The sequence below is a fragment of the Phoxinus phoxinus genome (assembly GCF_949152265.1).
Source record: "Phoxinus phoxinus genome assembly, chromosome: 2".
Classification (NCBI taxonomy): domain Eukaryota; kingdom Metazoa; phylum Chordata; class Actinopteri; order Cypriniformes; family Leuciscidae; genus Phoxinus; species Phoxinus phoxinus.
In genome coordinates this window covers 25,812,925-25,837,919 of record NC_136877.1, presented here as the reverse complement: position 1 = coordinate 25,837,919, position 24,995 = coordinate 25,812,925, and the positions used below count along the sequence as shown (strand labels likewise).

At 38.1% G+C, this 24,995-nt stretch overlaps 1 protein-coding gene across 1 annotated transcript in view; it reads right to left on the bottom strand.

Annotated features, from left to right (window-relative positions):
- Positions 1-211: 211 nt before the first annotated feature.
- cdh11 (cadherin 11, type 2, OB-cadherin (osteoblast)) overlaps positions 212-24,995 on the bottom strand; it is a 54,796-nt gene continuing 30,012 nt past the window's right edge. Inside the window, exons 2-12 of the mRNA XM_079605064.1 lie at positions 19,460-19,932; positions 18,540-18,834; positions 17,741-17,860; positions 16,387-16,554; positions 14,648-14,835; positions 12,313-12,566; positions 11,926-12,062; positions 11,190-11,311; positions 7,471-7,588; positions 3,873-4,124; positions 212-2,706 (exon numbers count right to left, since the gene is read on the bottom strand). Of these exons, the coding sequence (XP_079461190.1) occupies positions 2,210-2,706; positions 3,873-4,124; positions 7,471-7,588; positions 11,190-11,311; positions 11,926-12,062; positions 12,313-12,566; positions 14,648-14,835; positions 16,387-16,554; positions 17,741-17,860; positions 18,540-18,834; positions 19,460-19,705 (2,397 nt within the window). The 5' untranslated portion in view covers positions 19,706-19,932 and the 3' untranslated portion in view covers positions 212-2,209. The remainder of the gene's footprint in view (positions 2,707-3,872; positions 4,125-7,470; positions 7,589-11,189; positions 11,312-11,925; positions 12,063-12,312; positions 12,567-14,647; positions 14,836-16,386; positions 16,555-17,740; positions 17,861-18,539; positions 18,835-19,459; positions 19,933-24,995) is intronic.

The following is a 24,995-nucleotide window of genomic DNA, read 5'->3' as shown; positions in this document are numbered from 1 at the left end:
GGCATGTGTTTTAGCTGCTTGTTAAGAGGACACCTAGCATGGAGGATAGCTAAGGGCAACTGTTCCACATGGTACGGTTTGTCATCAGAGGCTATTTTCTGTGCTTCACTCCATACAGGGCTACGGCATCTTCCTGCATGGGCGAGAAGAGCCTGCAGCAGTGCTCTTCTGTTTATTTCCAAGCCCCTTCAGGGAAATTGGGGTCCAATCTTATTCAGGTGGGCTGAAGTTCGGTTTTATGTAATGCTATTTTTCTTTTCATTCTTTTTTTTCTCTTTTTTTAACAAAGTGCACATTGACCTTTCAGTGTGCGGCTACCCTGGGAGAGGAAAGAATGCGAGCCTCTCTAGTTGGAGACAATGGAGAGACCTACCACTGGAAAGCACCGAAGCCGCTGGTGAAAAGCTCTGCACGTCTCTGCTAGTGTGAATGCAAAAAAACTCGAAGGCTCTGTATTCGCATTCAACCTTTGTGTTTCCATCATGAGCTACAGCGATTAGTGCCAATAGATTTTCTTCACACACATTTATTACCACCATCAACCATTTTTATAAAAAGAGCATTTATTTCAAAGTTTTTGCTTCTTAGATTGAAGCACATAATAAAGCAACAGTACAATGTTCATAAAATATAAGTGTGATGCTGTAATATTTTCCTTACATGTTGAAATACTGATATTTGAATGTATACTAAAATAAGAACTTTTAAAATTGTACAAATAGTTACCATAAAATCGACATAGAAATTAGCCATTTCTCACTGCGACAGGACAGACTGCTATTTTCTCACCAAGGAGAATAACATAAGCCATTAAAGAAAATGAGAAATGAAGAAAACATTTTTAAAAAATGATAGTCATAATGATATCATCATAATAGAAAAAAAGAGAAAGATTTACATAAACTGATCGGTGTAAGATTGATCCTCAAGAGACACATTTTGCACATTGTACTGTACATACGTTATAAGGACTTTAGCTTGCTTTAGGATATAGCTTTCAAGTTACAAAAAATGCACTGCGTTGCAAGAGTGTCCATTAGTTAAGGCGATTTTTGAGCTCACAGGTCTTTCATTGTGATTGTTCGTAGATGGAACTGGGCTGAAGGTTTTTTTATTTTTATTCTAGATGACAGAAAAACACAGTCTATCTTTGCTGAATCCATCTGCTTCCTAATATATATATATATATATATATATATATATATATATATATATATATATATATATATATATATATATGAGGACCTGTCTGGACAATGTCTCCAAAGACAATATGGAGGCGCTACAGAAGCTACAGAAGTCTAAGAGAACGTTTACACGACATCGATGTACTAAAAAACGAAAAAGCTTTTTCTTTGCATTTTTTTTTTTTGTGTGTACAGAAGGCAACTTTGTCAAAATGATCCCTGTTCACACTGATTCGCGAAAACAATTAAAAATGCTGTACTATGCATACCAGGCCAGTAGGTGGCGAGGTCACTTTATAAAGAAAAAAAACTATGCGCCTATAGACTGAACACGTAATACGCATGCGCAGGACGTCACAATTTTCACAAATTGGCATAACGGTATCGTTTTCAACAACTTGCACTTTGAAGCCTGTTTTCAAAAGTTTGCGTTTTCCGGCCCCCAAAACACAATTGTCGTGTAAATAAACAGGCAAACGCACAAAAAAAGCTTTGCGTTTTTAGTTAAAAATGGTGTCGTGTAAACGGCCCCTTAATTTGCTGACGTTCGCTCCAGATTACTTAAGGCAACTGTTTTTGTTTTTTTATTTCCTTTGTGAGCTCGTTCACAGTATCAACAAATCCATGTCTCTCTGTGATCCACATCCATGACCTCAAACCTGTAGGAACCTACAAACATCAAAAGTCTAACAGAACGTTCTTCAGTTCTTAAACATTATTGTCACATATTTCTTCATTTCATACACACCACAGAGACACGTCCACCACAGATGTGTCGATGTGTCTCTTTTATCTTTTTTTGTGTTGTTTTTGTAAAAAAATTAGTTCCACCCTTCTGGCTCCCGCATAGCACATTGTGAGGCTCCCAGCATCTAGTATACTGTGCGTATACTTACAAACAAGCTAAAGTTTACTATAAAGTGACAAACTCATGGAATACTTATAGTAAACTTCACAAAACACACAGTTAGTGGAGGTGGGCTGGGTGGAGGGAGATGAAAAAGGACATATTTGAGCGAACGTTAAGAGTTGTCATCAGCGGAGTCTTTGGTGCCGTAAAGATCGGCAAGTTTCTTGAAGCGCGGCCCCCAGCTTTGGAGGTAATCGTAGTCCAGGTCTGAATCTGTGGTCACCGACTCTAAGGAACTGAGAGAGCCGGCGATAGAGCCTCTACCTTCATAACCGTAGATCTGAATGGAGTCATACGGGGGCGCTGTGGGGTCATTGTCCGCGTCAGAAATCCGAGATTTGATGAAATCATCCACATCCACGCTGTTGCCGATGGGCCTCAGGCCGGGGCGCATAGGATACTGCAGCTCGGGCTTGATGTCCTTACGGGGCAGGAAGCCGTTGGCACCATCTGGGTTCTGTAGGGTGGCGATGTCAAACGCTTCTGTGTCCTCCTCTCCACCTCCCTCATCATCATAGGTGATGATGTTCTCCCGAATGTCTTCCTCCTCAAAAACGATCAAAGGCTCCTTCTTCTGACGCCGCAGGGCCACAAACAGCACCACGATTGCTGCAGACATGCAGACAAATGTCAACCCAATGCTAACAGCATCTCTCACTATTGATGCTTCTGTATATAAGTAATCACATCAGAAACTGTTTTCTGTAATGTAATGTAATGCAAGTAATGTAGTTGCTGGAAATTTTTCATTACAAAGATCAAGTGTTCCCATTACATGCAAAGTTTTAACACTGCTTTGGTAAGTCCACATAACTTGAGGCAGCTAATCTATTTTGGGAAGTGATGAAGGGTAATTTTATAGTTCTTCAATCTGGCTTGACAGGCTTTACACATTAGAATACATTTCAAATCCCTCTTGAGAGTGTTTTCTATGTGCAAATTTAGTAACTTTACGTGCATTTCCCAAAATACACTGTGTATTTGGAAACATAAAAGCTACATAAATATAATCGGTTACACTTTATTGTAAGGTGACATAGTAACATTCTACTTAGCCTACTTAAAAAAAGTACTGAGTAATATTGAATATAGTAAAAACTGCTGTACATGTACTCATTATAGAGTTACAGTTTGGGTTAGTTTTAGGGTTAGTTACTTGTAATTATGCATACTTTACTGATATTACTTTACTCAGTGCATGTAGTAACTTAAAATAACATGTTACCATCCAATCTATTTATACATTTTACACAGTCACAGCAATGTGATATATAAAAAAAATATATATACTATATATTTTATTTTATGCATTGTTATTTAAAAAATAATATGTATTGGTTAAAAATTATGCTTACAATGTGTATGTGTAATTTTGCGGTTGTCCAACAGGAAACTACACGAGTTTGCCTACTTACAGTACAGTGTATCTTGGCACTACAATTACTCTAAAACATTAATTTCTGACCATTTGAAATATTAATTTAGCAAATGATCATATTTACCACCTACATAAGCTCACTTTGCTATTAGGAAACACAGCTCTGATTAATTTTTAGAGAGAAGCAAAGTAAATAAACTATGTACTCTGTGAAGTACCGTATCTGTTCTATAAATATGCTTCTGTAGTTGTATGTGTGTATGTGCATTTTTTGGGGTAAAATGCAAATATTGACAAGCATCAGGTCCCTATAAGAATGTTTAAACCAACCAAGCAAGACTCCAATTATTTACACATAGTTGATTGTATATTCTTAAATAAATACAACTAGGCTCACCTAGTAGAATAACAATACAGGCCAAGATGGCAATCAGAGCTCCAGTGCTCAGCCCTGCTGACAGGATGAAAGGTTCCACATTGCAGGAGAGGATGGTGTCTTTGCTGTCGCAGCTGCACACACGGATTATAAGAGTATTGGTGCTGCTCATCGAGGGCACGCCGTTGTCATTAATCTCAATAGGAAGGTGGTACAAATCCTGGGTCATTCGGCTGAAGCCCTTCCGGATCACAAAGATGCTGGCGGTGCTGTCTGTGGAAGCAACAGAGGAACATTGATGGAATGTTTAGTTCAGTTGATGAGGAGATTACAAGATTGTAGTAAATTCTCAACAGAGTTGTTAATGTGCTGAACAGAATTACAAAGTTTTCCCCTCCCTGGAGTTTAGGTGCCATGAGAACTACCCACAGCCACCGGTGAGAGTCAATGAGGTGTGAATCTTCCAATATTAAATTCATGTTTAATATTGTGAACATTTATCAGCTTTTGGAAGTGTAATCAAAGTTAGAGCGGAGGGAGCGGTATTGGTTTTATTTGCAACTGGGAGGGATGGATCAGTGCCAGTGCATTTCCCTGACTCAGTGCAAGGTCACGCTGAAGGCGTAGATGGAGTGAGTTCATTTAGGGGCCTGGGGTTTAGTCATTTTCACTCCCTCTGGCACCACTTTCTTCAACCTTCAGTGGCTCTGTCAGGGAAGGCCGCTAATGATATGGCTACAAAGCTCATATAGCACGATGCCGCGGACAGGCTCGATCAATCTAATGCTATCCATTATAATTCTATATCATATTCTGTCAGTTAGATTACCATGGGCTGTGTGAAGTATTAATTTGCCACATTTGAACCAGAGACAGCTCCTCTGGGTCCTTGTTTTCGATGTTGTGTTTTTGGGCCACCTTTATTGAATGCAGTATACTTAGAAATCTCAAGGAAGCATGAATGGGTATGATACACTGGCCACATACACTTGATGTATGGCAAAAATATTGCGCCTGATATCATAAACACCTGATTTGCAACTTGCTCTGACATATCTTCAAATATACGGTTTGTCTTAAGATGCACATCAGTAATGTTTTTATCTAAGGCATGTTTTATAAAATCTACTTAAATGTCATAATTGAACTAAGGCCTAATTCTGGCTTAATCTAAACCCTGTCCGGCCCCGGCAATAAGGAGTATATATATATATAGAGAGAGAGTATATTTACATTTATGCATTTGGCAGACGCTTTTATCCAAAGCGACTTACATTGCATTAAAAGGTACACATTTTCATTCTTATCAGTTCTTGCTTTCCCTGGGAATCACATATATATATATATATATATATATATATATATATATATATATATATATATATATATATATATATATATATATATTAAAAAACTCTTTATTGCCGCGGCCGGACAGGCCTTAGATTACCGGTAAACCAGAATTAGAAATTAGTTCAATTATGACATTTAAGTAGATTTTATGAAACATGCCTTAGATAAAAATATTAGTGATGTGCATTTTAAGACAAAACTTATATTTTAAGATATGTCAGAGCAAGTTGCTTTCAGTTAAAACAGCATTTTAGTCTGGGACTGTCTTAAGCCTGGTCTGTGAAAAATATTAATATTTTTTTTAATATTAACAGTATCAAATTAACAGGGCATCTTTTTTTCTATCCATTATTATAACACTGCAATATACTATGCACTGTATATACCAGCAGAGGAAGTTCATACAGACCTTAAAAAAATATGGGTCACAACAATAGAATTTACTAAAAAGATGCAATTGAATTGTTTAATTCCCACATTAAAATGCAGTTGGCACTTTCTCAACCTTGCAGCCTGTAAAAGGAACACATTTCTAACCAGATCTGATGCTTTTTTTATTACTTTTTTTATTACAACTAAACAGATAATATACCATACTCTTAATATTTAGAGTTCATGCACATATATAATCAGCAGGCCTTCATTACGTCCGTCTGATAAGAGGAGCCATGATAGAGCCTCTGTGCAGAGAGTGGAACATAATGGAGCTTCAGATAAATGGGTGGCCAAAGCTGTTGAAAACTGTATTCATTTGAAAGGCTCTGGATCCTGATAAAGCCAGTCATTCTGAGTAGCGTAATCTGTCTCCCTAATATTGTTGGCTTTTGAAATGGCCTGCTAAAAAGTGCTCATCTCCTTTCTCATTAAAGCAGACCAAATGGGAAGGACAGTCATTTCTCTTTCACTCCCTCATCTTCTATGTTCACATGTGTTCACTCTATTAATTTAAGAAGAAAAAAAAAGCCTAAACAGATTTCTGATTGTAAACATTTACACTTTAAATACAATTAACACGTTTCACTCAGTCAGGCTGCAATTATGTGAAGATACCAGCCTCAGCTACTGACAGCTTTATTGTATTTCATGATATTTCCAATCTATTGGTGGTCAAAGAGAAATATAGCACAATCAGAAATTAGCCAGTGGAACAGAGAGGTTCAATCATGACGTCAATTTGTAGGTCAACCTGCAAGGCTATTTCGCCATGGGGTCTCTTGGGGTGTTTAGGATAGAAAAGGTTTCGATTTTTGAGTAAAATAAAGTCTGTGGTTTAACTTGGTTAAATACATTAAATGGAGCTACAGTTTTCTGATTCGTTAAGCACATAAAGTCACAGATAGTGTAGTCCTTATTTAGCGATGAAAAAATAGCAGCTTCCACAAGTTTAATTTATGTAAACAAAATAGGAAATTCTGAAGTAATTCTGAAAACCGATTGGAAATTTCTGAACCCATGGCTCGAAAATGCAAATTCTTTACCAGGTTTTAAGACTACAAACTCAACAGCTCTAGAGGTGGGAAACAGTTTAGTTTGTTAGCATATGGACTTCAATTCATTATCATATCATAGCAGTCGAACCGAGCGTTCTGAAATAACACCAAAGCTCCTTGTAAGCAAAGATGATTTACAGTTTCTTTGAAACATACATAATTCAGCTTGTAATCTACCTAGAGCCATAATATAATGAGTTCATATAAAAGCAGTAAATTCCCCTCAAACTGAGCACCACCCAGTCACGATGGCGCTCTTCAGTGAGCTTAAACTTCAGGCTTCTCATTTACCAGCCATTGAGTCTCACACATTACAGTAGGTAGGGCTCTTATATGTGGTCTTCAAAACTGCATCTACCTGTTTGGGCAAAGACTATTAGACTAAAGAATGGTGGTGATGTTTTTTTTCTTTTTGGTGCAAAAAGCAGGATGCCTGATAAGCACATAGAAATGTGGCTGCCTACCAGCTGGGCCTCACCCACGTTTCCAATCCACAGATGGAGAAGCTCAAATGAGAGTGATGCCTCCATAATTAATAAGAGAGGAAGTTGACTAGAATTTGCCCACCTCATCATGACCTAATTATCAACACGAGGTTGGTTGGGCGACACTGCACACACTCACTCCTACGCATGGATAAACTCATTTGGATTGGAAAGAGACTCAAATATTTTGTGTTTCAATTGGCGTATTTCCTGAGGCATTGTACTTGGCTTGAAAGAAGCAGTTCTTCAGTGGAAATTATTCTATTATGGGGTGTTTTGTGTGTCACTCACCTCTGTTGTCCTTGAGGGAGAAACTGTGGTTGTTAGCGACCTCAGGGGCCAGGCTGAAGTGGAAGTGCTGGCGGTGGGCCATTTCGTCCTTATCCGTAGCACTAACGGTCTCAATGAGCTGTGGAGCAGAGAGTTCAAATCAGGTCATGTTAAATTGGTTAAAATCACCAGGGCATGCCTTTAAATAAACGTATGCCTCTTTTATCTCTCTTTCATTCTCTCTCCCTTTTTTTTCTGTCAGTCACTCAAACTTTCAACTGCCCGAAAAAGGGAAAGTGAACACGCCATTGATTAAATTTCGACATCAATTTAATCTTTTGTTGTGTTCATTTAAAAGTTTTGATGGAAGTTGTGACCTCTTTTAGGAATTAGCTAATTCATTAACAGTTTCTGTACCTATTTAAAGACCGTTTTAAATTTCACAGGTACACATTAATACGGTACATTTAAATAAATTACATTAAGCAATAGCATTTAAGCTAAAACTTCACCACTAGTCTAAAATATTTTCTGATAACACTTTACAATAAGATTATACACTATTGTTTAAAAGTGTTGTTGTCGGTAAGATTGTTTAATTATTTTGAAAAAAAGTCACTTATGCTGAAAACTTAATTTATTCAATCACAAATACAGTAAAACAAACTGTAATATTGTTTATTGCACTTTATGTATAATAATATAATATAATTTAACACTTATTTTCAACAACCATTACTATAGTCTTCATTGACACATTAACCTTTAGAAAGTATTCTAATATGCTGATTTGGTGTTTTTACTATCACTTTTGATCAGTTTAATTTGTCCTTGCTGAATAAAAGTATTATTATATATATATATATATATATATAAAAAAACGTAATGACCCCCCTTTGAATGGTAGTGTAGATGTGTATGTTAACATTAATGCAATATCGAAGTAAAAATATTACATCAATAAAAAAAAATGCATTACAGTAACTAATATTAAACTACGGGGGTGCTGAATGCTTGAATCTGATTGGATAACAAACATTGTAAGTTGTGCAATTAATTTTAGGGAAACGCACGGCTATAGTTCCAGGCAGCTCTTGACTGCATTACAGTTCAAAATCACTTCATCAAATGATTTCAGTTATTGCAAAGGTCTTTACAGCCTACAACGACACTGACCGAGCAAATAAATATAGTAAACAATAAGATAAAAATGACCAATTATTTCCATGTTTTTGTCACAAAATTCTGTTTTATTACGTACAGAAAGCATATACCGTATTTTCCGGACTAAAAGTCACACTTTTTTTCATAGTTTGGCTGGTCCTGCGACATATAGTCAGGTGCGACTTATATATCAAAATGAATTAAGAAAATAATTAATTAAGAGAAAACATTACAGTCTACAGCCGCGAGAGGGCGCTCTACAGTAGTTGGTGGAGTTGTTCAGAAGCGACACCGAGGAAGAATTCAATGGATTCATGTGGAATGGGAGCTTGGTGAACTTGCTTACCGGTAACTTGTTGGACTCACTGGCTTATATTAATTTAGCCTATTCAGCCTCCCAGGTACCATATATGTTCTTTATGCTAGTGTGTAGCTGAATAACTTTTAATATGTTACGTTAACATACCGGACACCTATTCAGCATTTTGTTCTGTGTGCTAATGTGTAGCTGAATAACTTGCCTTTCCAGATTAAATGTCTGTTCTTGGTCTTGGATTTTGTGAAATACATTTCTAAATAAATGCGACTTATAGTCCAGTGCGACTATGTTTTTTTGGTAACACTTTAGATTACAGCCTGGAAAGTGCTGCGTAATTAAAGCGATTTTACAGTGTAACTTTCTGTAATTAAAGTGTACCTATAAAGTACTTACATGTAAGTATAAGGGAACAATATGTAAAGTTTGGGGAATTAAGGGGTAGCAACCAGGATAATTAAAAAAATATATATATATACTGTAAGTATTATAGAACTGGGGGTACTTATTATGATACAAAAATCTAACATTTGGGAGCAATTTAGCAAGAACACTGCATACCTTTTTGTAATAATGGTGCACCGATACATACTGTATAGGCTTTTTAAAAATTACAGGGTATATATCTACGCATGTATACAGTAATCTTTAAATCAAAAGTGCACTGAAGACTCAAACTATTGCAACTTTTGCTTAAACATTGGGGAAAGATACTCTTGTTTCGTGTAGTGGTGCTTGTTACCCTCTTGTTCTATGTGGTTACAGGGTAAGTACAATAAAAATACATACACACAATCTAATATCACTGACTCGGAACCCTTTGTTTTTAAAACAACTTAATTAAAAACAGATTTACAACACTTCTTTTTCATTTAAAACTGCTTTTTTAAATCAACAATAAGTTTCAAAACTCTTGACAGAAAGTAGCACGTTTTGTCCCCCCTTTTTTATCTTGCTTTGCTTCTTCCTTTTGTTCATCTTCTTTTTCTTTCTTTCCACTGATGAATCTGAAGAAGAAATCATGTATCTTGCTATTCTGTATTATGTATTAATAGAAAATGCAGTACACCCAGAAATACGTCCTCACCATTTACTCATCTTTTACCATCATGCCATCCAAGATGTATACGACTTTCCTTCTTCAGATTAACACAAATGAAGGTTTTGAGAAAAATAAAAAATACATCTCTGGGGATACATATAATGCAAGCTCACGTGTTCCTAAAAGTTGGAGCATCAATCAGCATATACTGCAATAACTGTAGTAATCCATACGACCCCAATGGATGTATCAATATCTTCTGAAGTGAAACAATAGGTGTTTGTAAGAAAAATTACAATATTTTAAACTTTTTAAACTCTAGACTATCGTTTCAGACCAACTGTAATAAGTTGTTTTTCAAAAAAGGTTTCAGAGTCAGTGATATTAGATTGTTTATGTATTTTCATTGTACTTAACCTGTAACTACATGGAACAAGAGGCTAACAAGCACCACTTTAATGTACGGCCCGCAATGTCACACTTACCCTGTAACTACATGGAACAAAAGAGTAACAAGCACCATTTACCCTGTAACTACATGGAACAAGAGTATATTTCCCAGTATTTAATTTAATTTTAATAGTTTTAGCTTTACTTGCCTTGAAACATGTAAGCCCAAACTTAAACATCTGCACTGTTGTAATAAAAAACAAACAAAAAACTGTATAAATGCATAGATATGTACCCTGCAATTTTTAGAGAAAAAGATTGTTGTATAATAACAGTGGAATAAGTACCCTTTAGTTATAATACTTACAGTATAAATATTTTTAATTCTCCTGGTTGGTACCCCTTTATTCCCCAAACTTTACATACATGTATATAAATTTATACTTACATGTAAGTTCATTATATGTACACTATAATTACCTAAAGTTATGCTGTAAATTCGTGTTAATTACGCAGTACTTTCCGTGCTGTAATCTAAAGCGTTACCGTTTTTTTTCCCCTCTTCATGACGCATTTTTTGACTGATGCGACTTATACTCCGGAGCGACTTATAGTCCGGAAAATACGGTACTCCTTTTCTCCCCTACTGGAAAAACCAGCATGACCAACTCATGCTGTGTTTTGGAACATGGTAGCTGGTAAGGACACCCAAGCTGGTTCCTTTACAACCTTACTGTAAAGTGTTACTGATGATTTAATTAGTTGTTTATTTAATTAGCCCTACAAATATTTAATTGGTTCTCAAGTATAAACAGTTAGTTTACTTACCTTTCCAGGGCTGACATTCTCACAGACAAGCACTTCGTTTTGAGTGGCAAATTCTGGAGCATTGTCATTCATATCTTTGACTTTGATATTGACTCGTACTTTTGCATCTTGGTGATGGCCGCCTGGAACAACAACAGAAATAAAACAAAAAATATATCTATAATCAGTGTGCTGTATAAATATAAATTAGCCTTTAGTGTAAGGACATGAGTGAAAAGACTAAAAAAGACTGAAGTGTGCTTCACTCACAGCTCCTATCTGAAATTATCAGGTTTAGTGAATGCCTTGATATCATGCTTTCAGAGACAAGAGTCTTCCACATAACAAAAATAATGTTTTCAATGTAGTTTTTTATATATATATTTTTTCTTTTTCTTTTTTGATGGTTGAAATCATCAAAGACAGTGGAAAGAAAAGGAAAATGTATCAGTCAGAAACCTTGAATTCAACCAGAAACAAACACTAACAGCACCTCAAGGAAATCACATACACACAAAAATAAATATATAACATGTATGGCCAATTACACTCTGTTCACTGAACTGAGGGTATCATTTGAAGTTTGAAGAGGTAATCTGTGGCTGTCTCTTCTGAAATCATGCAGGAGGCCTGGCGACACTACAACCACATAAGAGCAGGGTGGAGGGAGAGCTGGAGTGCTTGGTTAGGAAAAAAATGAGAAACATGCACGGCTGCTCTGTTATTTAAAAGCCCGGAAAAGAGATGAGTGACCTACCAATCTCTGTAGCACTGACAGAGATATTGTGCCAAGCCTGTGCTTCCCGATCTAAGGGCCTTGTGGTCTTAATAATGCCGTCCTCTGGATTAATGGTGAAAAACTCTTCCAAGTCTGTGTAGCGTGGGATCATATATCTGGGATGAAAGAGAAAAAAATAAAATGTGAAAACTTTTTTTTGGGGGGTTTGTCTCTCTCTCTCTATATATTTTTTTTTCTCAGTCTCTCTTTGAATTTTGTCTAATAAATCAAGATTCTCAGAACAGTACAAAACCTTACTGACTGTCATCAAACACGTAGCACTAATCATACTTCTGTACTGACAAAAAACAGGCAAAGCAAAAGTAATATGATTATTATTATTTTTTTACAGGAAGCAGGTGCTACCTGATGGGGTTGTTCATGATGTCGGTGTCTTTGGCATGCACACGGCCAACCGGAGTGCCTGCTGGGGCGTTCTCCTCCACCTCAAAGTTGTAGCCGGGAGACATGAAGGTCGGGGGCTCGTCTGCATCTTCTACTGATATTTTCACAATGGTAGTATCTTTGTATGGACCCCAGGCGATGAAACGGGTATCCAAATGTGGGTTGGAAGCTTCTACCTTCAGTGTGTACGATCGCTTTGTCTCAAAGTCCACAGGCTGAAAACAAGAGGTCAGGACACAATTTGGTTATTCAATTTGAGAGAGGCTGTCAATAGCAAAACAAATTATTCAGGAATCACTGTACATCTTTGAAGAGGAAAATGACCTTTGTGTCAATAGATTCTGGACTATATGGAGAACCAAAGGGGAATTACTAGATAAATAAGTTTGAGCAAATAAATAACCATTAATAGATTATCAATAAATCAACAGAAATTATTTAGAAAATAAAGAAACACTGGCATACATCTAACCAGATTTAAAAAAGGGGCAAACAAAAAGACACAGACTAGAGGGCACTGTTGTTATACATTTGGGAAGGAGACTCCACAAAAAAGCTCATATGAGAAAAAAATATATCAAGGCTCTTGCAAACGTATTTCAGTTACAGATTGCACTTTTCCAAAATTATCCACTGGCACAACTCTCATGCCATTTAAGTGTATGCAAATACAAAAAACATTTAACAAACAACTGTGCTCAAATGCAGCCAATCATTTGATCTGCCTGTGTCCTCTTGCATCGGCAGTTTTCACACGTCTGCCTGTGTTCTGATCAGCCTGTCTAACCCGTCACACCTCTCGGCCACAAATTACCAAGTGAGAATTACACATAAAGGGTACATATCAACTCAAACACACACTTACACATACACATGCCAGCTAGCTGTGTTGATTGGTTAAAAATTGTTTTTCTAGCTTCCTCATTCTCTTCTCTCCCTTTTTCTTTTCTTTGGATCTCTTTAATGGAGCTGCCAACGCTGAAACAACTATGACCCAGTTCTTTCCTCCAACAGGTTGGAAACTATTCTCCATTTATCAGTGGTCCCTATTCTCTCTCTTTCCCCCTACTACAATCCTTTATTTGGCACCTAATAACTCCCGACTGAACCTAATCAGAAGCAGATAATATTCACAATAATGCTACGTCTCTGCTTAATATTCAGCCTGCGTCGCCTGCCCGCAGTTGAAACAGAATACTTGATTAAAACCCTGGCAATTCCGTCAGTAATTTCGACTTTAATTTTCAACATGCTTTGAAGAGCAAAAGGTGATGATTTCCCAAGAGGTGTATCAGCGAGGCATTGTGTTATTGAGTGAAGCAGCGTTGCATCAAGCTGATTGTTGTTGGCATGCCGTATTGTCTGTTCTCTCACCCTTAGTCCTGATTCATCCCCTCCTTATACCCTTCTCTGCGATCTGAAAATGCACTGCTGTGGCAATGACGCTTACAAAAAAAAACCCAAAAACAAGCGAGGCTGACACAATGCCCCAATCGTTCACCATACAAACCTCCTTTACACAAACAACATCCACAATATTCTGATGCTTCACCAGATAAACACAGCACAAACAGCAATAATTCTTCATCAATATGCTTCCCTTTCTGACGATCATTTTGTGGATGATCATTACAGATCTCAAGCTGTGGGGTGAAGGGTAAAAGATCACCAGCAGGTGGCAGTGGTACGGCTGCAGACTGGGTCTCTTTGGCTCTCAGGCTAAAGCTGGTTGGTGGTGAGCAGGCTCCTCAAGGCGATGTGGGAATTTGCCTCATCCACAGGAGGTGGGGGCACGGACGGGCGGCAGTCTAACCCGAGTGGCTGTGTAATTGTCTGCATAATCCAGGGCCTCACAGCAGGGGAGGAATAACCCAGGCAGCCCGGCCCAGATGAGTTCCCCTCACATGGACAGAGAGAAGCAGCCATGAAAGTCAATGCTCATCTCAGATATAATAGGGAAGGGATGGGCAATGTCATTGCATTTACAGAGTGAAAATGGTGAAAAATCACTCTAGCTTACCAGTAGTCCTACACCTGAACACACAACCTTGCATATATGAGCGTCCATGCAAATAGGAACACATATGAATAAGCAAATAAGCTAAATGCAAACAATTTCTCAAGAAGAGAACAGACTAAGGGATGGCCAAAAATTCACAGTGATGATATCTGAAAAGAACACCCCTCCCCTTCTCAGGCGTACACTTGCTTCCATTCACAAGCTCACTTACATAACGAGAGGTCGCATTCAAACATACTTCTTTGGCACTCGCTTTTTCTTCCTTACACACTTCACCTTTTTTAGTTTGACGACTGCCTCCTGGGTCTCAGAGTCCTTGGTGATCTCGAAGAGGTTCATGCCGTCTCCCTCCAAGATGCGATAATCCACCAGTCCGTTCTCCCTTAGATCAAGATCTCTGGCCTTCAGTCGGCCCACCTCCTCCCCGGGAACCTTGTCCTCTGAGACCGCCATGGCATAAACACCTGTAAAGTAGGAGAGTGAGTCCCAGGAGCTCCCAGGAAAGGAAGAGTAGAAGGTAATATGATTTATAATATCCCAGGCAAGAAAAATCCTGATCACACTGCCCACCCGGGAATGGAGAGTCAGTTCGCTGCATGATACCGGTGCTACCTTCAGCTAGCTGCCTGGCACCTGTGAGCTCTTAGCTGGTGAGAACACAAGTGCATGTGTGAAATTTATATTTGTGTGCTCGAGTGAGCCTGTACGTGTATGTGGGTGGGTGTATGAAGACTATAACAGACACCTGCCTGAGGCTGGAGCTCACAGAAAGACCATATGGCTCCACTCCCTGTCTGCTGAGAGCCAAAGGCTTCAGCTGCATTTACAAAAATAACTCCCACATGGGGAGGAAGTCCACGTGAAAAAAAGGCCAGGGCGTGCAAGAAGGTCTGTTTTTTCAATCAGACCCTCGACAGACAAAAAAAGAAAGGGAGCATTTTCATCTACACGTTTTTCGGAAGCTAAGTTTGTAGTGAGTCATGTGTCAAAGTCTGTTTCGGATAGGGCAAACAACTCTGGAAATCAATATCGAGCCTAAAAAGAGACAGCCGACTGCTCAAGCTTCATTTTCGGGGCAACCAGAACCACATTACATATCTGAAGCTCAGATTCTCACCTGCGCTCTGAGCCAAACTCCTGTCTACATTAAAAAAATCTATCTTGCTCCTGAAATGTTCCATTTTGCAGTTGGCTCCAAACTATCGGTGAGGTAGATTTAAGGATCTGCTGGCCTAAGCTACTCATTGTGGGCAATAACCTTGCAATGCACAGTTTATTTTGGTCCATGAATAACGGTTTCTACCAGCACCAAAAACAGGGCTTATGTAGGAGCTGGAGCACTGGGACCATGCTGCATTCTGCTTAAGTCAGGGAAAAGCTTGAAGGCCCTTTGCTACTGAGCCTGAGGCTCAGAGCACACAAAAAAGCGAAAGCTAGAAGGAGATTTATAGGGCCGATTTCTAGAACAAAAAGACAGATAAAATCTATGTGCTTAGTGTGCAGTTTAATGTCACATTGGCAATGCATGAGCGCAAGCTCACACGAGCGCGTTCCCACTCTCTTCGGTGTACGCAAACACGGTAAATATTTCATCCAGCCTTTCACGCTTGAGAGACTTGATGTCACTGTGCTCGTGCTGAACGTTTAAAGAACATTTGAATAATTAAGTTGTGATATTTTCATGTTAACATCTGTAGCTCATATTAGCAAATTCTGGCTTGGTCCCTCAGGGCTTGTCAATGTTAATATGTGGTTTGAGGATTGAAGTGTGGAAAAGAAAGAGCTGTACACTGGCTAAAAGCAAACTCTCCTCCCTGGGTGCATGCATAGCAGAGGTCAGAGTAATGTTGTGTGTAGCCAGCCAAAGAGCAAGGCATGGCCACAGTGACTATAATAAAATCTGACAAGGATAGAGGGGGACAAAAAATGATGGATGGAGGAGAGATAGAGATAGGGAAAGAGAGAAAGACAAAGAAGGAGAGAACATTCACAGCTGGAAGAATAAATTATCTCACCCTGAGCGAACTTTGGAGGGTTGTCATTGACATCAGTCAGGGTGATTTTAACCTGAGTGGTTCCTGACAGACCGCCCATGTGTCCACCCATGTCCTTGGCCTGGATGACGACATCGTATTCCTGCCTGGCCTCCCTGTCCATGTTGGGAAGAGCTGTTCGAATGATTCCTATACACACATACAGGCATAGATCAAAATTGAGTAAGATGTTCAGACCATTCATTTGTGCTCTTGGTTCACAGGTGTCACACAATCTCATTTACTCGACTTGACTTTTCATCAACATTTGTGAAATGTATTCCATCTAAACAGTTTTTTAGTTGCAGTAGTAATTAGAAAACCCTTAAAGTTAGATGTCCCCCTCAGAAATTAATGAATTACATTTCAAACATTTTCATTATTCATTATAACCAATAGGCTAATTGAGAGGAATCATGCAGTCTAAAATCATAGATTATTGACTTCATGCAAAAGTTAAATTCAGATGCATGATTGTATTCTGTTATTTGATTTTACTGTCACTATTCAATTATTCAACTAATCAGTCAAAATGCATATATTTGCATAGAATAACTGATTTCATATTAATGACAACTTTTTAAAATAATTTTTAAATCGTTTGCTAATTCAGTAGCAAAAAAAATGTCACATTTATTTGATATGTATTTTCCTTAATATACTGTAAAATCAATATCAATACATCAGTATACTGTAAGCTAATTTAATCTGTAAATGTATTACAATTAGCAGTAAATGCATAGTTCTTAATGGGGGCATCTTCCCCTACTTATGTACACGTTATACACAGTCAGCTTTTATCCAGTAGGGCAACTGACCTTGGCCTCACACTTCAGAATACTGCTGTACGATAAAAAAAAAAATGTATTCATCTTTCAGACATGAAAAATATGTGGCTATTTTGCTCATTATTGAGGCTCATAAAGCATGTATCAAAAACATTCCCCCATAGTCCAAATGGTATATACGTGAAATAGTTGTATGATGGCTTTGTTAGTACCACACAGATGAACCGCACTGAACAGAATCAAGAAAAACATCCAGCTTTAGTTTATTAGCAGCATCTGTTCCATCTCCTCTGACTGCTGTAGGGGTTTCCACTACCACTGGGACATTGTAGGACTAATGTGACCACAAATTAATTTAGCTCAGAGAAAGCTAAGGTGCTCTCGCGAAGCGTGAAAGGACTACCCTCTTCATTCCCAATCCTCATACCGTGGTAATTGAATTGAAGCCAAACATGACTTGAAATTGCACATGATGCATTTTTGAATGCATGGCTGGTTCCACAGAACTAACACTGAACCAGTGAAAATATCATTATTGACGACTGTACCTGTCTGCGGCTCCACAGAAAAATAAGGTTGGCCCTGCAGGATGCTGTAGACCAGCCTGGCGCTGTTGCCGTATGTGGGGTCATCTGCGTCCGTAGCTGTGACCTTTATCACTGAAGTACCTGAAGAGGAAGAACATCACCGATCAGCCATGAGAGGGATCCAATACGTGTGGATGTTGCACAGATCTCACAGTCTGGGATACACCTAACATTGAGGCAGCAAAGATAAAAGAGATTCTGCAACTTTGCTCTTTCTCAGATTGTAAATATGAGCTTGAATAACCATTTTTAAAGACAGTAAGAGTGAGCTAGATGATACAACCCGTCGCCTCGGGTTTTGTATCAGTCGGGTAATGTCCATGAAATCTGATTCTGTTTACATACTAAAATTAATTTACCCAGCATGTTTACCAACTTGTCTAAAAGTATAAGGAATTGACCTGGACAAAACTAGCCATTCGAGGTTCCCAGTTGTATTATGTGAGATGTGAGCTGTGAGCGGGGGGTATTGGGGTAACAGATCGTTACCCTGTGACAGGTGAGCATTACTGATGATGTATTGCACAGTGAAAATGCAGTAAACACACAAGCACATGCACACAAACAAATACAGGCACACACACACACCCAGACAAGTCAGCAGTCGCAAAACAACAGTTGCAACAAGGCTACCGACTCACTTTCTGAGAGTCAGATTTCAGCTCTTTTGAATAATGCATGAGGAACAAGCTGTCAGGCATGGGCTCATAGAGAAAGAGAAGAAGCTGACAAATATGCTTTTCCAGAGGCTCGCACTCACCAACATTGGACATCTCAGCCACTTGCGCATAGTAAGGGCCGTGAAGGAACTCTGGAGGATTGTCGTTGATGTCCTGCACCTTGACAATGAACTCTGAGGGAGGCTCTAGGGGTTTGTTGGTGTCTCGATCTACAGCCTGGGCGGTCAGTGTGTACTGGGCCTGTTCTTCTCTGTCCAGAGTCTTTGTGGCGTGAATGTTGCCCGTTTTGTCATCAATGACAAAAATAGTGCCTGCCCCCTCCCCTGAAAGGATGTATTTAATGTTTCCAATTCCTGAATCTACATCCGAATGAAGCTGGAGGGAGAGAAAGAGAGGTTTTCAACAACAACGAGCAGGTCAAACAGGAATGCTGACTCGAGGTAGACAACATTTTGGCTGGTCTTCAGCGACCTATGAAAGCTTGTTTCATATTAAAATGAGAACGAACCATGTGTTTGTGATGTTTAGAAGTTGCACTCATACAGTATCATATATAGCTGATGCAAATCAAGGCATGTTGATTATGCTGGTTAAAATTAAATTAAACTCCTGACACAGAACATCCCCACTCAATAAGTCTAAACCTCCAGTTGGGTTCAGGTGGGAATTTAAAGGCCAACGTGCTGAAGGTTTGCCATGTAACTATCCAGCAGGCCCATAAATCGTCCATTTCCCCTATGCAAGAACCATAGGGGACTGCACCGTTATTAAAAAGGAAATCCAATTTATAACCTTTAATCAAGTGGGCCACTGATTGCTTTTGTGGAACAAATGGAGGATATTGCAAGGACTCTGTCTGTAATGAAAACCCCAATGACTTTCATTCACAGCATAACCTTAAGAGAAAAAAGAGGGAGGGAGATGGAGAATGGGGAACAGGGAACAGGGAACAGGGAACAGGAAGAGAAGAAATGGATGTAGAAGCTGCTTCTTTACTTACCCGACCTACTAAGACCGGATCTGGTCCTGTGTACTCCTCAATGACAAAGAACTGGTTCCAGACCCATCCTCGTTTGGAGCGGTGAAGCACCTGACCTTCTTTGCCTCTCTCCCTGTGTCTGTGCAAAGAGAGATGACGGCGGTGGCCGCGCTCCCGTGGACCCGAGCCCCTGTACGTTGCTGCAGCGCTCCATAGTGCAGCCCCCAAACACAAGAAGAACACATGCAGTCTCAATCCCTCCCACATCCTGCCCACACTGTCCACTTCCTCTGGGCCTTCCTGTTCACACCCCTCCTGTGGGTATCAGGGTCCAGAGAGAATCCTTGAAACGGTGTCCCCTGGATGGTGTGGTCTCTTAAGGGGTTCAGGGGGAAAGGATGAGTCCTCACTGGATTTGACTTCCCACGCTGCAATGCATCACAAAGTCATACTTCGCCTCTCTTTTTTTACTTATCATTTATCCCTCTATGATTCTGAAACAAAAAAAGAGAAAATAAATCATTGGTCAAATGAGGGAGTATAAATATACCCTAAAATATATATATTGTCTAAATAAAAAGTAATTCAAACATGGAAATAAACAGAACATTTAAGGATATTAAAACAATTAAAGACATACAATTTCTAGATCGCTAATCAAATAAGACAATTTGTGTCATTGATGAAATGGCATTCTTTTTAAAGGTCAGATGACCATTGCTTCTATTGAAGCACAGGATGCTCTTTGGCTTGAATCATGCTGGAGAACATGATCATTATAGGTTTTACAAACACACCTGAGAAGTTAATGGGAGAAGCACTCGAGCTCCATAAAAGCAAAAGGGGACAAATCAAATACAAAGCCAATCTGAAAGTCATGTTAGTATTTCATTTAAACTTTTAGCTCAAATTGTTATGCTTACAATATACAAATAATATTGTAAGCATAAACAATTCATTAAACAATTCATTAAATTAGAAGAAAAATCCTCTCAGACTTCAGTAGCCCACTGTATATACAACATGATTACTTTTTTTCAGACCACACTGGAATCAAGTTAAATTGACTGTGTTGAAATGTATTCATTCATTTTGTAACAGTGTACCCTGCACTAATTAAGCATCAGAGGTTGTAAGCCCATTTGCGCCTATTCAATTAGACATTACGCAGCCAGCGGTCTACAGGCAAACCATTGTTGCGGTAAGCTATTCTCTATGTTTCAGAATATAAACCACACGGCACTGCAGGTCTCATGGCTGTTTATATGAAAATGTAATAAAAAAATAACTTTCTGTTAAATAAATGAACTACACAAAGTGAGGGTGATTAGAATGAAATAAAACTCCCTCTCTATACAATTCAAAGGTCAGTAAGATTTTTTTAAAGGATATTAATACTTTTATTTAGTAAGGACATATCAACTTTTTCCCCGCCATTGAAGGAAATTTCCGTCATTTGTGAAAACATTGTTGGAAATATCCAGCTTTCTGCGTTTATACTGTTATATGGTAGGGAGCGCTATTAGGCACCTTCTGAAAGAAGGCTACCAAAATATTTTTTGCTCAAAATGTTTTTTTTTTTAATGAAACTTACCTAGATTCAAGTGTTGATAAAAAAGGAAAGAATGGTGCCAGAATAATTATATTTATTTTTAAAGCAGAGGGTCTTGTCATGTTTTAAAACACTTGTCATGTTACACATCCCGTAATTAACCACTTGAGGTGTTGGGTGAAATCCCATAAAGTCCGTTCATCGCTCTCTGTCTGGGTGTAGGAGGACATGGTATGGGAGTGAGGCCCGTTGGGTATTTTCTCATTCACTGAGCCGCTAACAACCTTCAGCTCTGACAACAACAGTCACGGTGGCCCGCTGCACCCACACACACGCACACACACACACACGCTGCACCATCCTTACCTTAATCACAGTAAGTCAAATCCATACCTATGGAGGAGGGGTTTGTGAGAGTGTGAAAGGCACCAGAGGGGCAGATAAGCGAGACAGAAGACTAAACCCAACCAATCACTAGTCTACAAAGTAAAGCTCTAAATATTTCCCAAATAAAGAGCATCCAGCAGAGAACTTGGGAAGTGAATGCTTTAACTCAGGCCGACTTCCACACTGTCAGGGCCTATAATGATTACATGATATTGCTTCACGCTCTTCTTAGTTTTAGCTGTAAATTGGCGGTGATAGAGAAAGAAGACATTCTATTCGATCCTTTCATTATTGACAGGCCACCAAAATGTCAAAATGCTCTGTTAGTTGGGGTGCTTTTACAGGCTATAGGACGTTTGGGGCAGTAATATTTTATATACATTTCTGAAAAAAAGGCTCTTATGCTCTCCAAGGCAGCATTTATTTTATCAAAAATACAGTCAAAAATATTGTGAAATATTTATTATTAATTACATTCATTAAAATGTATTAAGTAAAATAAAATGTAAAATCATTATGACTATACGTTTTGATAATGATTACCGATTGGTTTTGCAATGTAAGCACGATTAATCATTATTTTAATCATGATAACGATTGCTTCTCTCGATTAATTAAAAATAATCGTTGCGATATTTCATTTGCCCTGGTGATTATTTGTCCTGAACAGTTTTTTTTTATTTTTATTTTTTTTATGACATTTCCGTTATTTTGCATTGGTAACGACACAAGCCTCCACTATCTTTCCTGCTTGGGGTTGCCAGGTGTAAATAAAACAAATCCCCTAAATGGGGGATTTCTCCTAAAAAGACATTTTCTGCCCAGTGATTTACTTAATCTTTGATTTTGATGATTTTCTCTGTGCTGCAAAAAAACACCGGCAAACATGTATGTTGGGGTTTAACAATGTTCTCAGTGAAATTCTGCTCAAATTAAAGCGTCACTGCCAGTCTCTGATCTGAATCTGTGGTTTGCCTCATTTGCAACTGAATTGCTTATCATAAAATATCTAATGTGAATACAAATTACAAAGAACCACCAGAACGCATTAAAAGTTTTCTGTTTTCAGTTGAAAACTGTGTCGTGAAAACGGCCACTAAGTTAATAACTTACAACGGAAATGAATCAATCAAAAACTTACTTAAGCTAGACAATTACTTTTTTCTAGAGCTGGTGTACAGCCAAAACAATAATTATAGCATTCATTTTCTATTATCAAATAAAAGCTGCTTTTAAACAATCTGTATTGTAAAAAGCGCTATATAAATGAAGGTGATGACTTGACTTGACAAACAACTCACTTAAACAATGCATTACCAGAAGTCATATTAATGGTAAGTAGTGTTCAATTTACTCGTATCAATACAAACATTTTTGGTATTGATTTCCCATGTGATGAAGCTATCTTGTCGATTAAATGTCAAGAGTTCCCTGCTCTGTCTCTCACTCCACTGTCTTACCTACAACATTCCTCTAAGAATAGTTCTCAGCCTTTTCTTATTCATCAGGGGTGCATGCTCTTTGTCTCAAGCACCAAATTGATGATTTATATTTAAAAAAAGCATTGAGAAATTACAGTAAATGGTCTTAACCCTAGAGTGAGTTATTCGTGCCTTGACTGAAACTTTTGTATAACAAACCAAGTAGGTTCAGCCTACACATTTTTCGGTAATTATGTATATTTTTGTCTTTATTATGGAAAATTATCTGTGAGGACCAAAATAAATATTTGTTGAATTGAATTGTAGAGTCATTTAAATATTGTAAGTGATTCACCAACCCTGCAGTGTCTGTACCATCTGTTAAAGTGATACCGTTATTTATCAAGCACTCTTATCGACCAGAATTGTATCTCTGTTGAAGGGATTAAAGTTCTAGCATCTTAAAACATATTTGACGAAGGAAATAAAATGCAGATATTGTATTTTAAGAGCAGTTTTAGTTTTACTCTGGAACAAAAACTAAGAAACTGCTAGCGTGTACCGTTACGCTTAATGGAGGGCAAGGAAAGAAAATGCCTCCGTGTTTTGCAACCACAAATGATCGCTCTGCCTCACAGCCTATAATTACTAGTTTAGTGGGATATATTCAGTGGAATATGTTGCACATGCCTTAAACTAAATTTAAAATTCTGCACTATAAAATACCAAGACCTCAATCAAACTGCAGAGTTATGTACTCAGTTACCACTGTAAGAGCCTTGGGATGAAATGAAGCAACTGCAGAATCTGAAAGGCACTGGAAGTGATCCTTTGGCCCAACCAGTATAAAGATATAAAACAAATAAACGGATGAATGGATGGATGAATAGATTTCAAATTCTTAGGAGAAATGTCAAACTGGATCCAGAAGCTCTGTCATGGCCTATTGCAAGCATTCAGAAGCCTGAGAAGAATCTAATTTCCTATCATATTTTCTCACAGCGGAAGGATCAAGAATAGGAAACGGAGAGCAAGAGAGGAAGGGTTACGGAATGACACTTGAAATCAAACAGAAGTAAAGCTATATAGTTTAGTGGCAGACTGAGACCTGAGAGAAAGTTATTCTGTTCGTTGCACTGTATTTTCAGATAACAGCCACTTACCCTGTTGGTTTCTGAATTTTAGTAGATATCGCTAAACGAAAGCAGTAAATTACAGCAATTCAGCTGCGAGCACACTCTGCTACTCTGGATCTTCAACCACAAATGTAGTATCTAATGAAAAGTGGCTTGAGAGTAAACACTAATGTGAAAATGGTGTGGTCAGATCTACTCAATTTTTCACTCATTGTTTTTCACTCACTTTAACTCGCAGTAGCACTCATGTTGTAAGGCCGTGAAGAAGCACACATGGATAGATGTGGTGTGTAGCAATAAAGATTATTCATCTCAGTATGCTATTCTCTGCTTGTATCATCAGCAGCTACTCTCAATGTTTTTGTAGTATGTATCATGTTCACACTCATACCTTAGATATTAAACTTAAGTGGCTTTTGTGCTAAACATCCAGATATTCCCTTTCTTTTATTTTATTTTTCTATTATCTTTGTTTAGATTGCTATTTAGCTGGCAAAGTGAAATAAATATGAAATATGAATGAAGATGCTGTGTAGCAATTTCCCATCATGGTTGACAGTAAGATTGTGTAAATTATGTTCTAGATAAAGTATCCTATGTGTACCATACTGTGCTGTTGTTGTATTTTACTGTTTTTTTTAAACACTAATCTTGTGCGTTTATTTATTTGGCTATGCACTTCATCCTACACATTAATCATGGTTAAATCTACATGACTCCATTTATGTATTATGGGATGAACAGCTTTGCTGTAAGCCTATATTCTAGCACATTTCTCTTTTTAAGACAGGCACTCTCTGGCACTTTTACCAAGACTTACAAGACAGTGACAATACACTGTAAACATTGTTTGCAATAAAAATAAATAAATAAAAACTGTCAAAAATGCTACAGTAAAAACCTGTTATCTGCAAGTTTATATGCAATTATAGACATCCCATAATACCTTAAGCATTGTCACTGTATTGTTTACAGTGAATGTCTAGCAACCATAGCTGCCATTTTTTACTGTAAACAGAATATGTCCCAATACTGTATCACTCATACATTTATACAACATA